We start from the raw sequence: 14,395 nt of genomic DNA, 5'->3' as shown, positions 1-14,395 counted from the left end.
ACCATTTCATCGTTTATTTAACTTTTGACATTTTTGGTCTCCCGTTTTTCTTTGTGAACAAAGTATTAAAAATGGAAAAGGAAAACAATTGGTACTCATGCATTTACCTACTATATTGGATTAGGTCCCTTACCCTAACCCTAAACCCTAACCCTTGGAATAATTCTAATAAATAGAATACGCTCACCGAACCGGTGCGAAAATGGGTGACGTATTCAGTGTAATGAATTCTAATCTCTTCGAAAAATAAATATTTCCTTGTAATGGTGCAAATTACTAAATGACAAAGATATGTATGTATATTAGTTTACAGTTATAATTCCTTTGATCCAAATAGTCACGTTTGAAACCGAAATATATAATATATTTAGATTATTTTAATTGATCAAAACTGCGAATAATAAAGCATGGCGCAATGTGACCAATGTAAGTCAGTGAACCGAGCTTATACGCACTCGCTGAGCTTGACGACCTTGTTGCTATGCCAGCGTCATAGGGCAAAATAAAATCACCTGCAATTACGTAAAATAGTATTATGGCGTGTTTTTAAAGTTTGTGGTGCCGCATTCTAAAGGTAGGCCTGTAAATGAGTATGACACCTTCAAGGGCATTGCACATAAACCCTTGGACCTCATCCTTCTCGAACTGTAATCGTTCATTTGTAGAACCCCACCTTGGATACATTAACATGGCATCTAAATGCATCGTACCACCCAAGATTGACAGGACTGAATATTTTTAATGTTTTAAGACATACCCCGTGTACTTCCCTATTTTCACCTGTGGGATTATATCCTAAATATACCTCCGAAGACATCACTCTACTGGTTGGACACATTTTTTCGTAATATCCCTCAAATCTGATACAATCTCACTTTCTCGGACAATTATCTCAATAGAGTCCCTCTCTTTTCATTATAATGTCCCTCTGCCTTGGGCATTATCTAAATAACATCCCTAAACTCCAGAGCTTTGAACTATTACTTGTACTGAACATTGATACTCATCTTGGCATCAATGAATAGTTCAGTTGTTAGTGAACCTGGGTAAACAGTACGAGTTTAGCCGTCAGTGTTCCCCATAACATCTCTTAAAAACTACACAACGCTAAGTGCACTTACATGACGACATAATACCTCAATAACATAATATATACGGCAAACACAAGGCCTTTAAGGTCTTCGAAGATGCCATTCGTAGTGCCCGCTTGCAGATACCTTCGTACCCAGAGTTCCATGCGGCTGTACCGGAGTGGGGCTTGTATACACACGAATTGATGACGCGGTAGGGATCATTCATTAACAACACTGACCGTAGTGTTCTCTTTCTTACCGAACTCCCTCATTCATCCTATCCGCTACAAATAATAATTGTATACACTATTTCACATTCATAACACTAATTACAATTCAATAATTTAAGTAATTTGTTTATGACACTATATTATATACTGAAATCTTTACGAATGCTCCTACAGTGCCCCTAAATTTATGACGTATGTAGCAGGAAGCATCGTTTTTTGTTTCAGCCAGAAATAACTATTAGTAACGCGTTCCGCTTATGTCGTCACCTTCACTTCAGTCGTATTTTGCAATAAATTCAATTGGAAATATTTCAGGTTTGTATATATTTGCTCACTGATATTTGTAGATCGCATGACATCCCAATAATACGTTACTAATCTCATCTTAAACATGCCCTTTTTCTCAAAACATGCATTTTTGAAGTTGGAAGAGTAACACTGAGTAAGGAAAGATAACAATATATTGATGAACAAGTTCTTAGTACAGTAGTAGCGACGTAGGTTCATAACCAGTTATAGTTGGTTTGTAGCCGACATATACCCCGCTGTCAAAATCAATAATAAATTTATGGTAACTCCAAACCACACAATTTTACAAAAATTCGATTTTTATATTTTTTTCCTTTTATGTTTTTTGTTTGTAGCCGACATATACCCCGCTGTCAAAATCAATAATTAATTTATGGTAACTCCAAACTACACAATTTTACAAAAATTCGATTTTTTTTTCCTTTTATGTTTTACTAAAGAAACTATTTAACATATCACAGCTTCATACTACGTACTTGATGTGGTTTTCCCTTTTTTGGATGGAAAAACATTTTTTTTAAAAAAAAAAAAGGTCAAACTATGCCACAAGGTGTGATGTCACTTCCGTAACATCACCTCCAAAACTGCTAGAATGATTACTTCCTTGACTGTTTGCTTCTTCTTGTTTGCAAACAATGGTATTGAGAAAACATGACTTTCAAACACTGCCACAAGTAAAACGTCATTGTTCTGAATTTTATTGCAAAAATGGTAAGTTCAAAACCTGAGATTTTTTCTTGTGATAACTGTCACAGTATCTACCACTGAAACCAATCAATTTTCTTTCACCACCTCTGTTTGAACACTAGACCAGGATCTCCCTCCCTAACACCTATCTAAATGGTCAGCCCATATTTGACATGTAAACCCATGTGTATGTACAAATCAAGTCTTTTCTGCTGTATATACATATATATAGAACAACAAAAGAAACAAAATTTTTTTAAAATCTCATGAAAGCAAGCATTCATGGCTTATCTCTCCTATTTAAAAACTTGACAAAAAGCCAGATTTGCATTTCCTTTGCTGGTACACATATTTATCTAGTTTATTTTCATTTGTTTATAGTGTTCACCAGTACCTGACACTTGTTTTTTGGATGGCAACATCATCACAGCAGCAGAATGGAGTCACCATGCTGGAACGGTACAAGGCTGCAATGGTACTTGCAGGAGCAGGGGATGCTCTTGGGTACAAAACTGGAGACTGGGAGTTCTGTTACAGTACAAAGCTTATTCTCGAAGACCTGAAAGAGATGGGAGGATTAGAGAATATCAACGTGAACAGTTAGTATTATTGAGCAGAAAAATCTTGTTTGTTGTACTTGAGCAAGGTCCCTTAACTCACTGTCATATTACTCTCTATTTTGTTTTCACTACATATTTATGCTATGTTGATATTATTCCAGCAGATGAGTGGATGGTGAGCGATGACACTGTCATGCACCTGGCCACAGGCGAAGGTATGTTGATTTTCATTTAAATTAAATTGAAAGAAAGATATTTTATTATTATTTTTTCATTATCATTTTATTATGAAAAATATGAACTTAGAATGAATATTGCATCTTCATGTAAAATAGTTAAATGAATGATGTAACTGTAGATTCATGAAAATTTCTTCTTTTTTAGCTGTATTAAGCATACTAAATACTGACCACACTTGACTTGATTCTCGTCAGATTTTCATGAATGTGAAATGTTATTGTGTTACAGCTCTTGTATCTGAGGCAAGTAGCGTAAGCCTGGTGGAAACATACCATGTCTTAGCCCGCATGTACAAAGAATGCATGGAAGATATGGCTGGAAGGGCCCCAGGTATTAATCTTGAAATTAATGTGAGCCAAACTAAATGTGAATAAAGTGAATTCTATTGATTGTGTAATTAAATTGTTGTTGAATTGGTTCCATGCTAGCACTTAATCTCTGAATACATATAATTTTGATAGTAACAAATAATCCCATTTAAGTTGAAAAGGCATGAGAGATTCAGGGCCTGTGACCCAAATAGAAGAATTTCGGATGTCCTTCATTTAGGGTGTTGACATTGCAGGGAGGGTACCCTTGCCATCCTTGACTCCCAAGTTTCTGCATTGTATTTTTAGAACAAGGGAAATCCCTGGCTTCTATAATTGTCCTCGTTAACATTTCTCTATGATTTAGGAGATTTGAGGATGTGTCACTTGCCATATTACCCTTTACATTGGAAACCAAGAGATATTACTAAATATCATGTGGTTGTTCCAGTAATGAAGGAGAGAGCAAGTCACCTAGCTCAACCTTATGCTGTACATGACAGTTTTGGTTATTGCAGACAAGTTGCACTGATGCTGATAAGCTGGCTTTGTTTTTTCCAGGAGCAACATGCATCATGATGACAGACCGACTGAAGCCAGGTGAAGATGATGGATACAAGATTCCTTTCAATAAAAAGTAAGCAAGACGAAAGGGCTGTGCCCATTGTTTTTCGGAACCTACATGGTGCCCTCCGTCAGTCATCTTGTAGCCCTGCCTATCCATCAGTGAAAGTTTTTTGTGCAAAAGTCCTTGTACTTGTCTTTCTACCATACTTGTAAACACTCAACATGCAATTTATAAGTGAAGTCACATAACTGGCCATGTTTGAAATCTGGATATCTGTGGCACATACAGGATTGTACATGTATAGTTACCGTATAAAGATCCATAGCGCCAGGAGGGTTGAGTTTCTGTACTAAAGTTTACTGTTGTAACTTAGCATTAGTGGTATTTACCTGATTCACCTTTTATGGTGATTACTTTGGTCACATTTGTTTGGAAGGGTTGGAAAGTTTTGAAAAAATTGTAAAGCAGATATAATGAAGTTGGTGTTTGTGTTGTAGAGGTGGTGGGTGCGGAGCAGCCATGAGGGCCATGTGCATCGGTCTCCGATACCCGAGGTAAGTGTTCATTTATTGTCATGGTTGTTTATCTAATGATAGATTCGATCAACTGAGCCTCAGACCTCTACTTGAGTTGGATGTCAAAATGAAAATTATGGGGATTTAAACCAGTGCAGTAAATGTGACAAGGGAACACCTTTCTAACACAGCTATCCCACTGTCCTTTATATTTCAAATAGCAAGATGAGGATTAATGTAGCATTTGATATGTTCAGTTGGCCTCTTGTGAATGGGAATATGCAGATCTAGCCAATTTCCTCTGTGAGTGCCTGAATGATTCCCAGCTTTGTTTACATGTTACTAACAGAAGGTATAATATTCAGTTGGCATGAGAATGTTATTGCTCTAGGCCTGAAGACCTTAAAGATCTGATCGCTGTCAGCATAGAGAGTGGCAGAATGACACACCATCACCCCACTGGCTACCTAGGAGCTCTGGCTTCGGCCCTCTTTACAGCTTTCAGTATTCAGGGTAATACCTTCATATCCAACTGCAAGTGTGCAATTATCAGTACATCACCTGTGCAGGTTTCAGTCTACTTGTTTGAAATTTCAGTGGTGTACATAAAAAAAATACCCTGATTCACAGAACCATTATCAAGAAATGATGACACCCACCATTATCAACTAAACCTTGTTTCTCTCACCTGTTGTTATCACAGGACTGTGTTCCTTAACTGTGAAAGTGACTCTGATCACCTCCAAAACACAGAGATGTCAAGTATTCTTTCTGTCTGCATGAGTTACCCATTTAGCTTTAAGTTTCAACATTGTTCAATGGACATTTAACCAACCCACTCTATATTAAAAGTACCATTATCAAATTTTGATTTTAAATTTCCAAATTATTGAGATAATGAACTCTCTGTAACCCATGAGGAATGTAATCTGTCACCTCCAGGCAAGCCACTAGTAGAGTGGGGCCAAGGACTACTGGATGTTCTACCACAGGCCCTGCAGTATGTCGTGGACAGTGACCACTACCCTGAAGAAAATAAAGATGCCTGGTAAGGTAGACACAACTAGATCTTAAACAGATCAGATGATATTCTGCACAGGACACAAGCTTAAGTTTTGTTCAGCTGTATGGTAAGGTTAGAAAATTTGTCTCATAATTACTCACACCTTCACCTGAATTTCTATCACAAGATGTACGTCAGTGGTACTGGCTAGCGACCAGTTACCGCCATTTTTATTCGTTTTTTAACGATTTGCTCCATTATTTCTTCACATAGTGAAATCAAATTTATCTTGATGATAGATCAGCTATTCACCGATGTTTTCTGCTTGTTTACAGTTGTCGACCGCGTTTCAGAGAAATGCGGTCAACAAGAAGCGCAGTAGTGTATATTGTGCAATCCCTACAACTAACAAGACCAATTATCGCCATTTCTGAAGTTTTTATTTTATTCACCTAATTTGACATAAACTTGGTAATCAAACTATTGTGTTTCAAACCTTGACATGTTGAAGAAAAGTCATATTTGGAATTTGTTAAAAATAGGAAGTTTAAAAGAACAAGACTCGCTCTCATTGTGAATGTTGACGGATGCTGATATAAGCTGATGGGAATTTGGAGAAGGGAACTTATCTAACTTGACATTTTGAGTAGTTGTTTACAATTTTGGCAATGTTTGTTTTCTCAGGGGGAAAACGTAAAGATAAAGGTAAAAATTGACGGTTATATTTTGTCAGTATCGTCTGCACGGTACCTGTCGAGTCTATAAACCCAAGATGGAAATTTGGGTCAATTCAAATTTAAGTGATAGACAGTTGGTATTATGGGTATGTTCAGACAAATTAAAATCTGCACTTTTTGTGGACTGATTTGTCAAGTCATAGATTCACAGCCAGGATGATTTTCATTCAATTCTCATCGTTTATGAAATTTCATGTCAACACACTAAAGGTTACGTGACATACCCCGACGTGTTGGGTCTCGTCTTCTGAGGGGATTCATATTTGTAACGTCTACAACATAAAATGCTCACACTTATTTAACTTTTGTAACCTGTCGTTTTTTGGATGTGTCAATATGTGAAATAATACCTAAGTACAAGTAAAACTGTCTACGCGATCACAACAGCCAGGTGTTGGCATTAACTGGTCGCTAGCCAGTAGTGTTTCCAGGACTGGGTGGAGGTTTGTCAAGTGTTTCTGCAACTAAAAGAATTTAAACTTTAATTCATTCCCTGAACTATTTCAGGCCATACTTCAAGGAAAACTGGGAAGCATATGTAGAGTTGCGGGATCTGGCATCTGGAAAGCCTGTGTTTCCTAAAGATTACGATGATCCCGAAGTGAGGGACATTTTCTATCGACAAGTCAGCTTTCGTGGATGGGGTGGAGCTAGTGGACATGATTCCACAATCATTGCGTGAGTACACACAGGGATGGATAAAATTAATGAGAGCATGAAAAATGGATGAAAAATATTTATGTAAAAAAACTATATGCCCTTCTCAGGAAGACTGGTGCTAGGAATGTGAACTGCATCATCCTCATTATATTTATAGGGCATTTTACCGTCAGAATCTGACATGTTTAGTTTTAGCGAGGACCCAAGTTGTATTTTTACTGTGTTTTTCATGCGTCTTTGCACATTGCATGAATACCTTATTTCCAGAAGGGAAGCCACATGCTTCACTAACCAAGCCGCTGTACATATTCCAAGGGACCACACTATATAGCGATCATTAACTAGCCCCGATTTGTAAAATACTATCATCAAGACAACCAACAATGTCTGAGTGTTTGTTGTATTGTGTTTACTTCAGCTATGATGCCAACCTGGGGGCTGGACAAGACTGGAAGGAGCTATGCATGAGGTTGGTATAGGCAGGATTCCCATTGATCAGCGATCATGTCAGGAAGCTTGTATGTGACCAAAACTTAAATGTCTTCAAATATGTAAAGTAAATATGTTATTAATATTTCATTCTTCTTTAGCAACAGGTACATTGCCATATTTGTGGAAAAAAAATTATTTGTTCTGTTTACTTATACATTTTCAATATCAAAGAGGGTCCCCCTTTGAATGGGTTTTTGTTACGATGATTGAAAAGTCAAGCTCAGCCTTCAGAACATGGTTACATTTCCTGGTATTGGATTTTATTCTTATCCGTACCACATCAGATATAAACAGCAGATAGATCAATATTTCTTTTGATGTAATTATCAAAATGCACTGTCATATGTTTAGACCCGTGAAGGTCCCGGGGTAGAATAGGCCTTCAGCAACCCATGCTTGCCATAAAAGGTGACTATGCTTGTCGTAAGAGGCGACTAACGGGATCGGGTGGTCAGACTAGCTGACTTGGTTGACACATGTCATCGGTTCCCCATTGCGCAGATCGATGCTCATGTTGTTGATCACTGGATTGTCTGGTCCAGACTCGATTATTTACAGACCGTCGCCATATAGCTGGAATATTGCTAAGTGCGACGTAAAACTAAACTCACTCACTCACTCACTGTCATATGTTTCCTCAAAGTAGCATGAAATAGCTGTAAACTCATGGACCTGGCACATGTTGTGATAAAGTCAGGTCACGGTCAAGAGATAGGAAAATGTCAGCAGACAGTTTGTGATTACTCTCTCAACAAAATGTATTTCTGCTTTTGTCACTAAATTTGGTAGGTAAAATCTTCAGGATGGGGTCCTTTCTTGTGTTTATGTAGGAAAAAAAGGCATCATACTACTTAATGTGGCTGTAATATGAGTGAGTTTTAGTTTTACGCCATCTTTAGCAATATTGCAGAAATATCACGATGGGGGACACCAAAAATGGGCTCCAGACATTGTATCCTTGTGGGGTATTGAACCTGCATCTTCGGAGTGACAAGTGTACGCTTTAACCTCATGACTGCCCCCTGCTGTAATACAGATGTATATGGCCAGCCTGCTGAGTAACATTCATCTCCTTACATAGGGCCATGTTCCATCGCGGAGACAATGACAGTACAGGGACTATAGCAGCATGTTGGTACGGGGCGATGTACGGCTTCCAGGGGGTGCCTGAGGGCAACTACAAAGTAAGTTCCATATTATGGCCTACCTGTGTTTCTATAATGAAACTTACTGTGAATCTTTATATTTCTTATATGTGATTCTAATTGAATCTCATCTTGATATGGTAGCAAAGTATAAGATGACTGGTTACATATACATGTATCTTTGATTGTGGTCAAAAGGATTTTTTTTCAGATATGTTTAGTTTTGTATTTGTATATCATAGAGGAAGATTGTTCATTGGGAGTTAGTCTAGTTTCTTTATGTAAACATTTTCTTGTCAAGAATGTATGACAAGGTGGGAAAAAGTTCAAATGCTGTTGATAGTTAACATATTTCCAGAATCTAGAGTACAGAGACCGTCTAGAAAGACTTGCAGAGAAGCTGTATAATTTGGCTCACACAAGAAAGGATAGTCAGAAGAACCCTGAGGAGATGGAGGGGTCAAATGTGGATCCTACAGAAATCAAGAAAGACTCCAAGAAAGAAGACAGTTTCTACTCTCCAGCCCCGGGGACAGATGAGGGAGAAGACATGGAGGAGCCAAGGAAAGAAGATGGGGGATGCAAGATGGACCCTGAATCAACAAATGGTATGGCAGAGTAGAAGGTTCAATGTTTACTGTCTGCAAGGGATTAAAAAAGCTGGAGGTGCAGATACCACTCCACAAACAAAAAAACACAGATGACAGACAAATGTTATCATTCTGCAAATATACTGAAATCCATTACAAACATATCAGTGGGATAAAACGATTTATCTACCAGTTAAAAGAAGAAGAGAAATTGTCCCTACTGACACAGAAATTGTCAATCAAGATGGAAACATTAGAGAGAGAAAAAAACTGTCATTCATGATCTTGTTCAACCATTAAATAAATTAGCATATAAGGGTCAAGTGAACTTGAACACACACTCCGAATTTTCACACAGTCAATGTGTTTAGCCTGCATATGCTTCATGCACTGCTGTACATCTTTGTCTCATTGATGACGCTCTTCATGAAATCTTGCTGTATCTGAAGCCATATTCATTACAAACCCGTGGACGTCTGAGGTGCATAACTCCTCTGCAACAGATGTGCACAGGTGTCCTGCCTTGACTACAGATCCTCCTGCCCTCCCCAAATCATAGTGCTGTCACCATCCCATCCCATGTCAAGTCATGTTCAGCAAATGGTGGGTCAGGTTATCACACAGGAATACACATGCCTCTCACTGTGTATCATGGTTATCTGTCATAGATTACTTCAAGTTTGGATTCAATATTCGTTTCACATGTTCCATGATCAATGATATAGGCTGATGTGTTTCTAATGCATTTGAGTGTATAGAATGACAATGCCATGCATATTTGTTGAATTTCTTTTGTTATTTATGTGTAATTATTTTTAAAATGTTGAAATGATTTTTATATAAGATAATGTTTGTAATATGTATGAGAAGACTAACTGACATGGAGCATGTATGAGCTCATTATCTTGGGACAGAATGTGAAGACATTGATCTGCCGCCAAGTCAGGACTAACTATTGTTCTCAGTGCCTCTGCTGTATATGTTTGAGCTGTATCTTGACCACGGCAGATGGGTAGAGGTGTGCTGCCATGGCTACAAATCCCTCCAGAAATCATAAGTGCTGCCACCATATGGCTGGTTCACCTGCTGAACACAACAATCAGTGTTACGTCCTTCATGTCAGTGCCACACTCTTATCCTTCCATCTGCATGACTGAGATGAAATCACGACTTGAACACATCCACCCTTGTACCATCTGGGGATTGATGAATCCCATTTGTCCATGAAGGGTACTGTCTGTCTTTGACATTGACTTGACGATTTTGTGACACATGGTTGCCCTGGATATGGCTGTTCATGTGTTCTGCCAGTTTGTAGTAGACACTCCAGCCTCAAGAAAACAAACAACTCTCTCTCACAAGCTGATAAACATGACAATTTCAAGTCTACAAGTTAGTGCTGTTCAAACTTTGGGTATGGTTTAGGTACAGAGTTGAATGATCTGTCAATATGTTGTGGAACTGCCTTGTATTGTGCCTTTTCATGCCATTTTTTCAGATGAAAAAGTGATTTTCAGCAAATGGTTGGTCACATGATCACACAAGAATGCACGTACTTCTCAGCGTGCATCCCATTTATCTGTTACAGTCAGATTACTTCAAACACAGTTTGGATTCAAAATTTGTTTTACAGATTCCATGATTATTTGTAATAGAATGATGCGTTTCTGATGAATTTCAGAGTATAAAATGACAATATTATTTGATTTTGTTGAATTTCTCCTATTATTACATGTGTTTTTCATATTTTTTCATATAAAATAATATTTATGCTGTATATTTCTGATATGTGCAAACCTTGCACCAAGCATGTACGAGATCTCTGTGATAATGTTTTTGTGATTTATTTTGTAATTATTTACCTCTTTATATCTCTACTCATTATTCCTTTCTTTTGTATATAAACATCATTTTTATCACCTTTTTCCAAAGAAATACTTTGCCCATTGTTGTAGTTCACTTCAAGGGGAGAGCTCAATGATACCGTTAATGTATCAAGAACAGCTCGTATCACTGCTCTGTGTGAAACGATCAATTATACCATTAATGTAGCAAGAACACCTCGTATCACTGCTCTGTGTGAAACGATCAATTATACCATTAATGTAGCAAGAACACCTCGTATCACTGCTCTGTGTGAAACGATCAATTATACCATTAATGTATCAAGAACAGCTCGCATCACTGCTCTGTGTGAAACGATCAATGATACCATTAATGTATCAAGAACAGCTCGCATCACTGCTCTGTGTGAAACGATCAATTATACCGTTAATGTATCAAGAACAGCTCGTATCACTGCTCTGTGTGAAACGATCAATTATACCATTAATGTATCAAGAACACCTCGTATCACTGCTCTGTGTGAAACGATCAATGATACCGTTAATGTATCAAGAACAGCTCGCATCACTGCTCTGTGTGAAACGATCAATTATACCGTTAATGTATCAAGAACAGCTCGTATCACTGCTCTGTGTGAAACGATCAATGATACCATTAATGTATCAAGAACAGCTCGTATCACTGCTCTGTGTGAAACGATCAATGATACCATTAATGTATCAAGAACAGCTCATATCACTGCTCTGTGTGAAACGATCAATGATACCATTAATGTATCAAGAACAGCTCGCACTACTGCTCTGTGTGAAACGATCAATGATACCATTAATGTATCAAGAACAGCTCGCATCACTGCTCTGTGTGAAACGATCAATGATACCATTAATGTATCAAGAACAGCTCGCACCACTGCTCTGTGTGAAACGATCAATGATACCATTAATGTATCAAGAACAGCTCGCACCACTGCTCTGTGTGAAACGATCAATGATACCATTAATGTATCAAGAACAGCTCGCATCACTGCTCTGTGTGAAACGATCAATGATACCATTAATGTATCAAGAACAGCTCGCATCACTGCTCTGTGTGAAACGATCAATGATACCATTAATGTATCAAGAACAGCTCGCACCACTGCTCTGTGTGAAACGATCAATGATACCATTAATGTATCAAGAACAGCTCGCACTACTGCTCTGTGTGAAACGATCAATGATACCATTAATGTATTAAGAACAGCTCATATCACTGCGCTGTGTGAAACGATCAATGATACCATTAATGTATCAAGAACACCTCGTAACACTGCTCTGTGTGAAATTGGGTTAAGGTAATAAAGCAAGAGAAGATGCTCGTCAAGTGCATCCCGAAAAGTACCAGGTCACCCCAGGTCAAACTATCTCAGAAGCATCACCGAATACCTTGAATCTGGCCATCAGATAGTATAATCCAGTGAGACCCGGGTGAACAAGAATCACTCCACGGATTACACGTGACTGCCGACAGATTGCATATACAACAGGACCCCAATCATTCCATTTGGTAACGTGAAACCCCTCCTCGTTCTTCACTCTTTTAGTCGTGATTCTGTATCATTGACGGATGCGAACTCGTCCTTGAGGCCAAATCTTAATGATCACCAGGATGAACCTTGAGGTGTTAGTTGATTTGGTGGAACGTCTCTCTCTACCCCGTCTGGACAATCCGAGCATACATCGTTATGGATAATGCCAGTTATTGTAACCTCCGTGTACCGGAAACAGTCACCCTACAACAAGTTACCGTAAGACTCAAATGCAAGAATTTCTGACCACGCACAAGGTGTCTTTTAGACAGACAGAAATCAAAGTATAGTTTATAGAGAAACTCAATCCGCATAAGAAACTGATTGTCTACAGATCAGACGGATTAACTAGCACAGCAAGGCCACATTGTCTTAATGACTCCAGTGAGACATTATGAGCTGAATGTGACTGAGCTGTTCTGGTATGTCAATAGGGGCTTTGTGGCCAGCCACAACACGACCTTTGGGATGTCCGATGTCAAAGATCTTGCCCATACATCTTTTGCCAGAATTACACCAGCTATCCACAGCGTGATGACGTCGACGTCGGTCGTGTCAAACTATTCGTCATACCTTGGACCGACGTGAACCGATTCCACGTCGGAATCTGACTTCAGTGACTGAGAGCTTGATGACACCTGAACACTACCAGCCATGTTTGAACATACTAATCTGTTAAATGTTGAGAGGGTATCGCAGACGGTGGTATGGGGGATAGAGACAGCTAAGACAAGACAACCCTTTAGGGGAATTAAACTAAGGAAGTAAATGGCTTGTCATAACAGTTTAATAATAATGAGTACTTATGATGCGCTGTATCCATCCACACGGTACTCGCTCAAAGCGCTAAAAATGGAAGAGGACACATATCGTAAGGTGAAACAGTGTCATTGAATAATAGCAGGAGGATTGTGTCGTATGAATCAGTTCATGAATGATAGGGTGAAACAGAGTCAGTGAATAATAGCCTGAAATAGTTGTGTCTTGAGTTTTGATTTGAAAGCAGCTAATGATGGCGAAAGTTTGATATCCAGAGGAAGTATGTTCCATAGCTGGTAAGGTTATGCTTACAATTTACAAATAATACACAGGTCTCTCGATATGTCTCAACATAGCTGCATGAAAGAGACTCTCGTTGTAGATGTTCATAATCGATGAGTGTCACACACGTGTAAAAACAAAACATACAATATCTTTGAGATGACCCCTTGTGTCTGTATTCAACACATGCATTCCATGGCAGGTGAATCCACGGTCCGTCCTCATACCTAGCTGAGCGACCGAATTGCCAATTTCTAATCTATTGTTTTCAGCAACTATATGTATTTTTCTGTTCTGCCCGATTTTACGAGAAAACATGCTTTTCTTGATACCCTTTTTCGCACCCCACTCGACGCCCAGAAGCGGGTTAATTCGACATATCGTATTTGCAATGGTGTAAATTTTAGGGATGCAGAGTAACAGCCTAATAACAGTTTGTTATTTCCGGCAGTGCTTTACTATCTGCTTTACTGAGAACGTCTGATCCAAAATAAAACGTGGTGCATTTTTTGGTTTGCTTTTGTTGGTAAGAGAAAAATGTGTACGGCTACCATTGTGATAGGCGGGGGTTTTATTTCAAAGCGTGTATGACAACATGTAGTGTTTCCTTACTTACATAACAAGTGAATGGTACTTCCCTACTGCGCATATGTACGACCGTGCCAGTTGTGTAGATAAGTATGTGTTCGCCATTCCCTGTGACACTGAGGTCATCACAGCATAGGAGGTGTATTGAAACTGCATCCTAAGCATCCTTACTGCATTATGAGTATCGTTACTGCATTCTAAGCATTCTGAATGCATTCGGAAAAGACTAGAAAAGAC

General features: G+C 38.6%; 1 protein-coding gene across 1 annotated transcript; it reads left to right on the top strand.

The window, feature by feature from the left end:
- The first annotated feature begins 1,484 nt into the window (after positions 1 to 1,484).
- On the top strand, positions 1,485 to 11,052 carry LOC137285228 (ADP-ribosylhydrolase ARH1-like). The gene is made up of 12 exons (XM_067817523.1): positions 1,485 to 1,618; positions 2,681 to 2,898; positions 3,021 to 3,074; positions 3,328 to 3,429; positions 3,969 to 4,044; positions 4,473 to 4,529; positions 4,882 to 5,003; positions 5,433 to 5,538; positions 6,738 to 6,908; positions 7,309 to 7,359; positions 8,464 to 8,566; positions 8,886 to 11,052. Exons 2-12 carry the CDS (start codon positions 2,712 to 2,714, stop codon positions 9,147 to 9,149), a joined length of 1,293 nt encoding a protein of 430 aa, XP_067673624.1. The 5' UTR covers positions 1,485 to 1,618; positions 2,681 to 2,711; the 3' UTR covers positions 9,150 to 11,052.
- The last annotated feature ends 3,343 nt before the right edge of the window (positions 11,053 to 14,395 follow it).

The sequence above is a fragment of the Haliotis asinina genome, chromosome 5 (genome assembly GCF_037392515.1).
Source record: "Haliotis asinina isolate JCU_RB_2024 chromosome 5, JCU_Hal_asi_v2, whole genome shotgun sequence".
Classification (NCBI taxonomy): domain Eukaryota; kingdom Metazoa; phylum Mollusca; class Gastropoda; order Lepetellida; family Haliotidae; genus Haliotis; species Haliotis asinina.
This window is presented reverse-complemented; position numbering and strand designations above follow the sequence as displayed.

Coding starts and splice junctions, on each gene's coding strand:
- LOC137285228 (XM_067817523.1), top strand. CDS start 2,712: ATGGCAACATCATCACAGCAGCAGAATGGAGTCACCATGCTGGAACGG. Junction 5,004..5,432: donor TACAGCTTTCAGTATTCAGG/GTAATACCTTCA, acceptor TGTCACCTCCAG/GCAAGCCACTAGTAGAGTGG. Junction 5,539..6,737: donor GAAGAAAATAAAGATGCCTG/GTAAGGTAGACA, acceptor GAACTATTTCAG/GCCATACTTCAAGGAAAACT.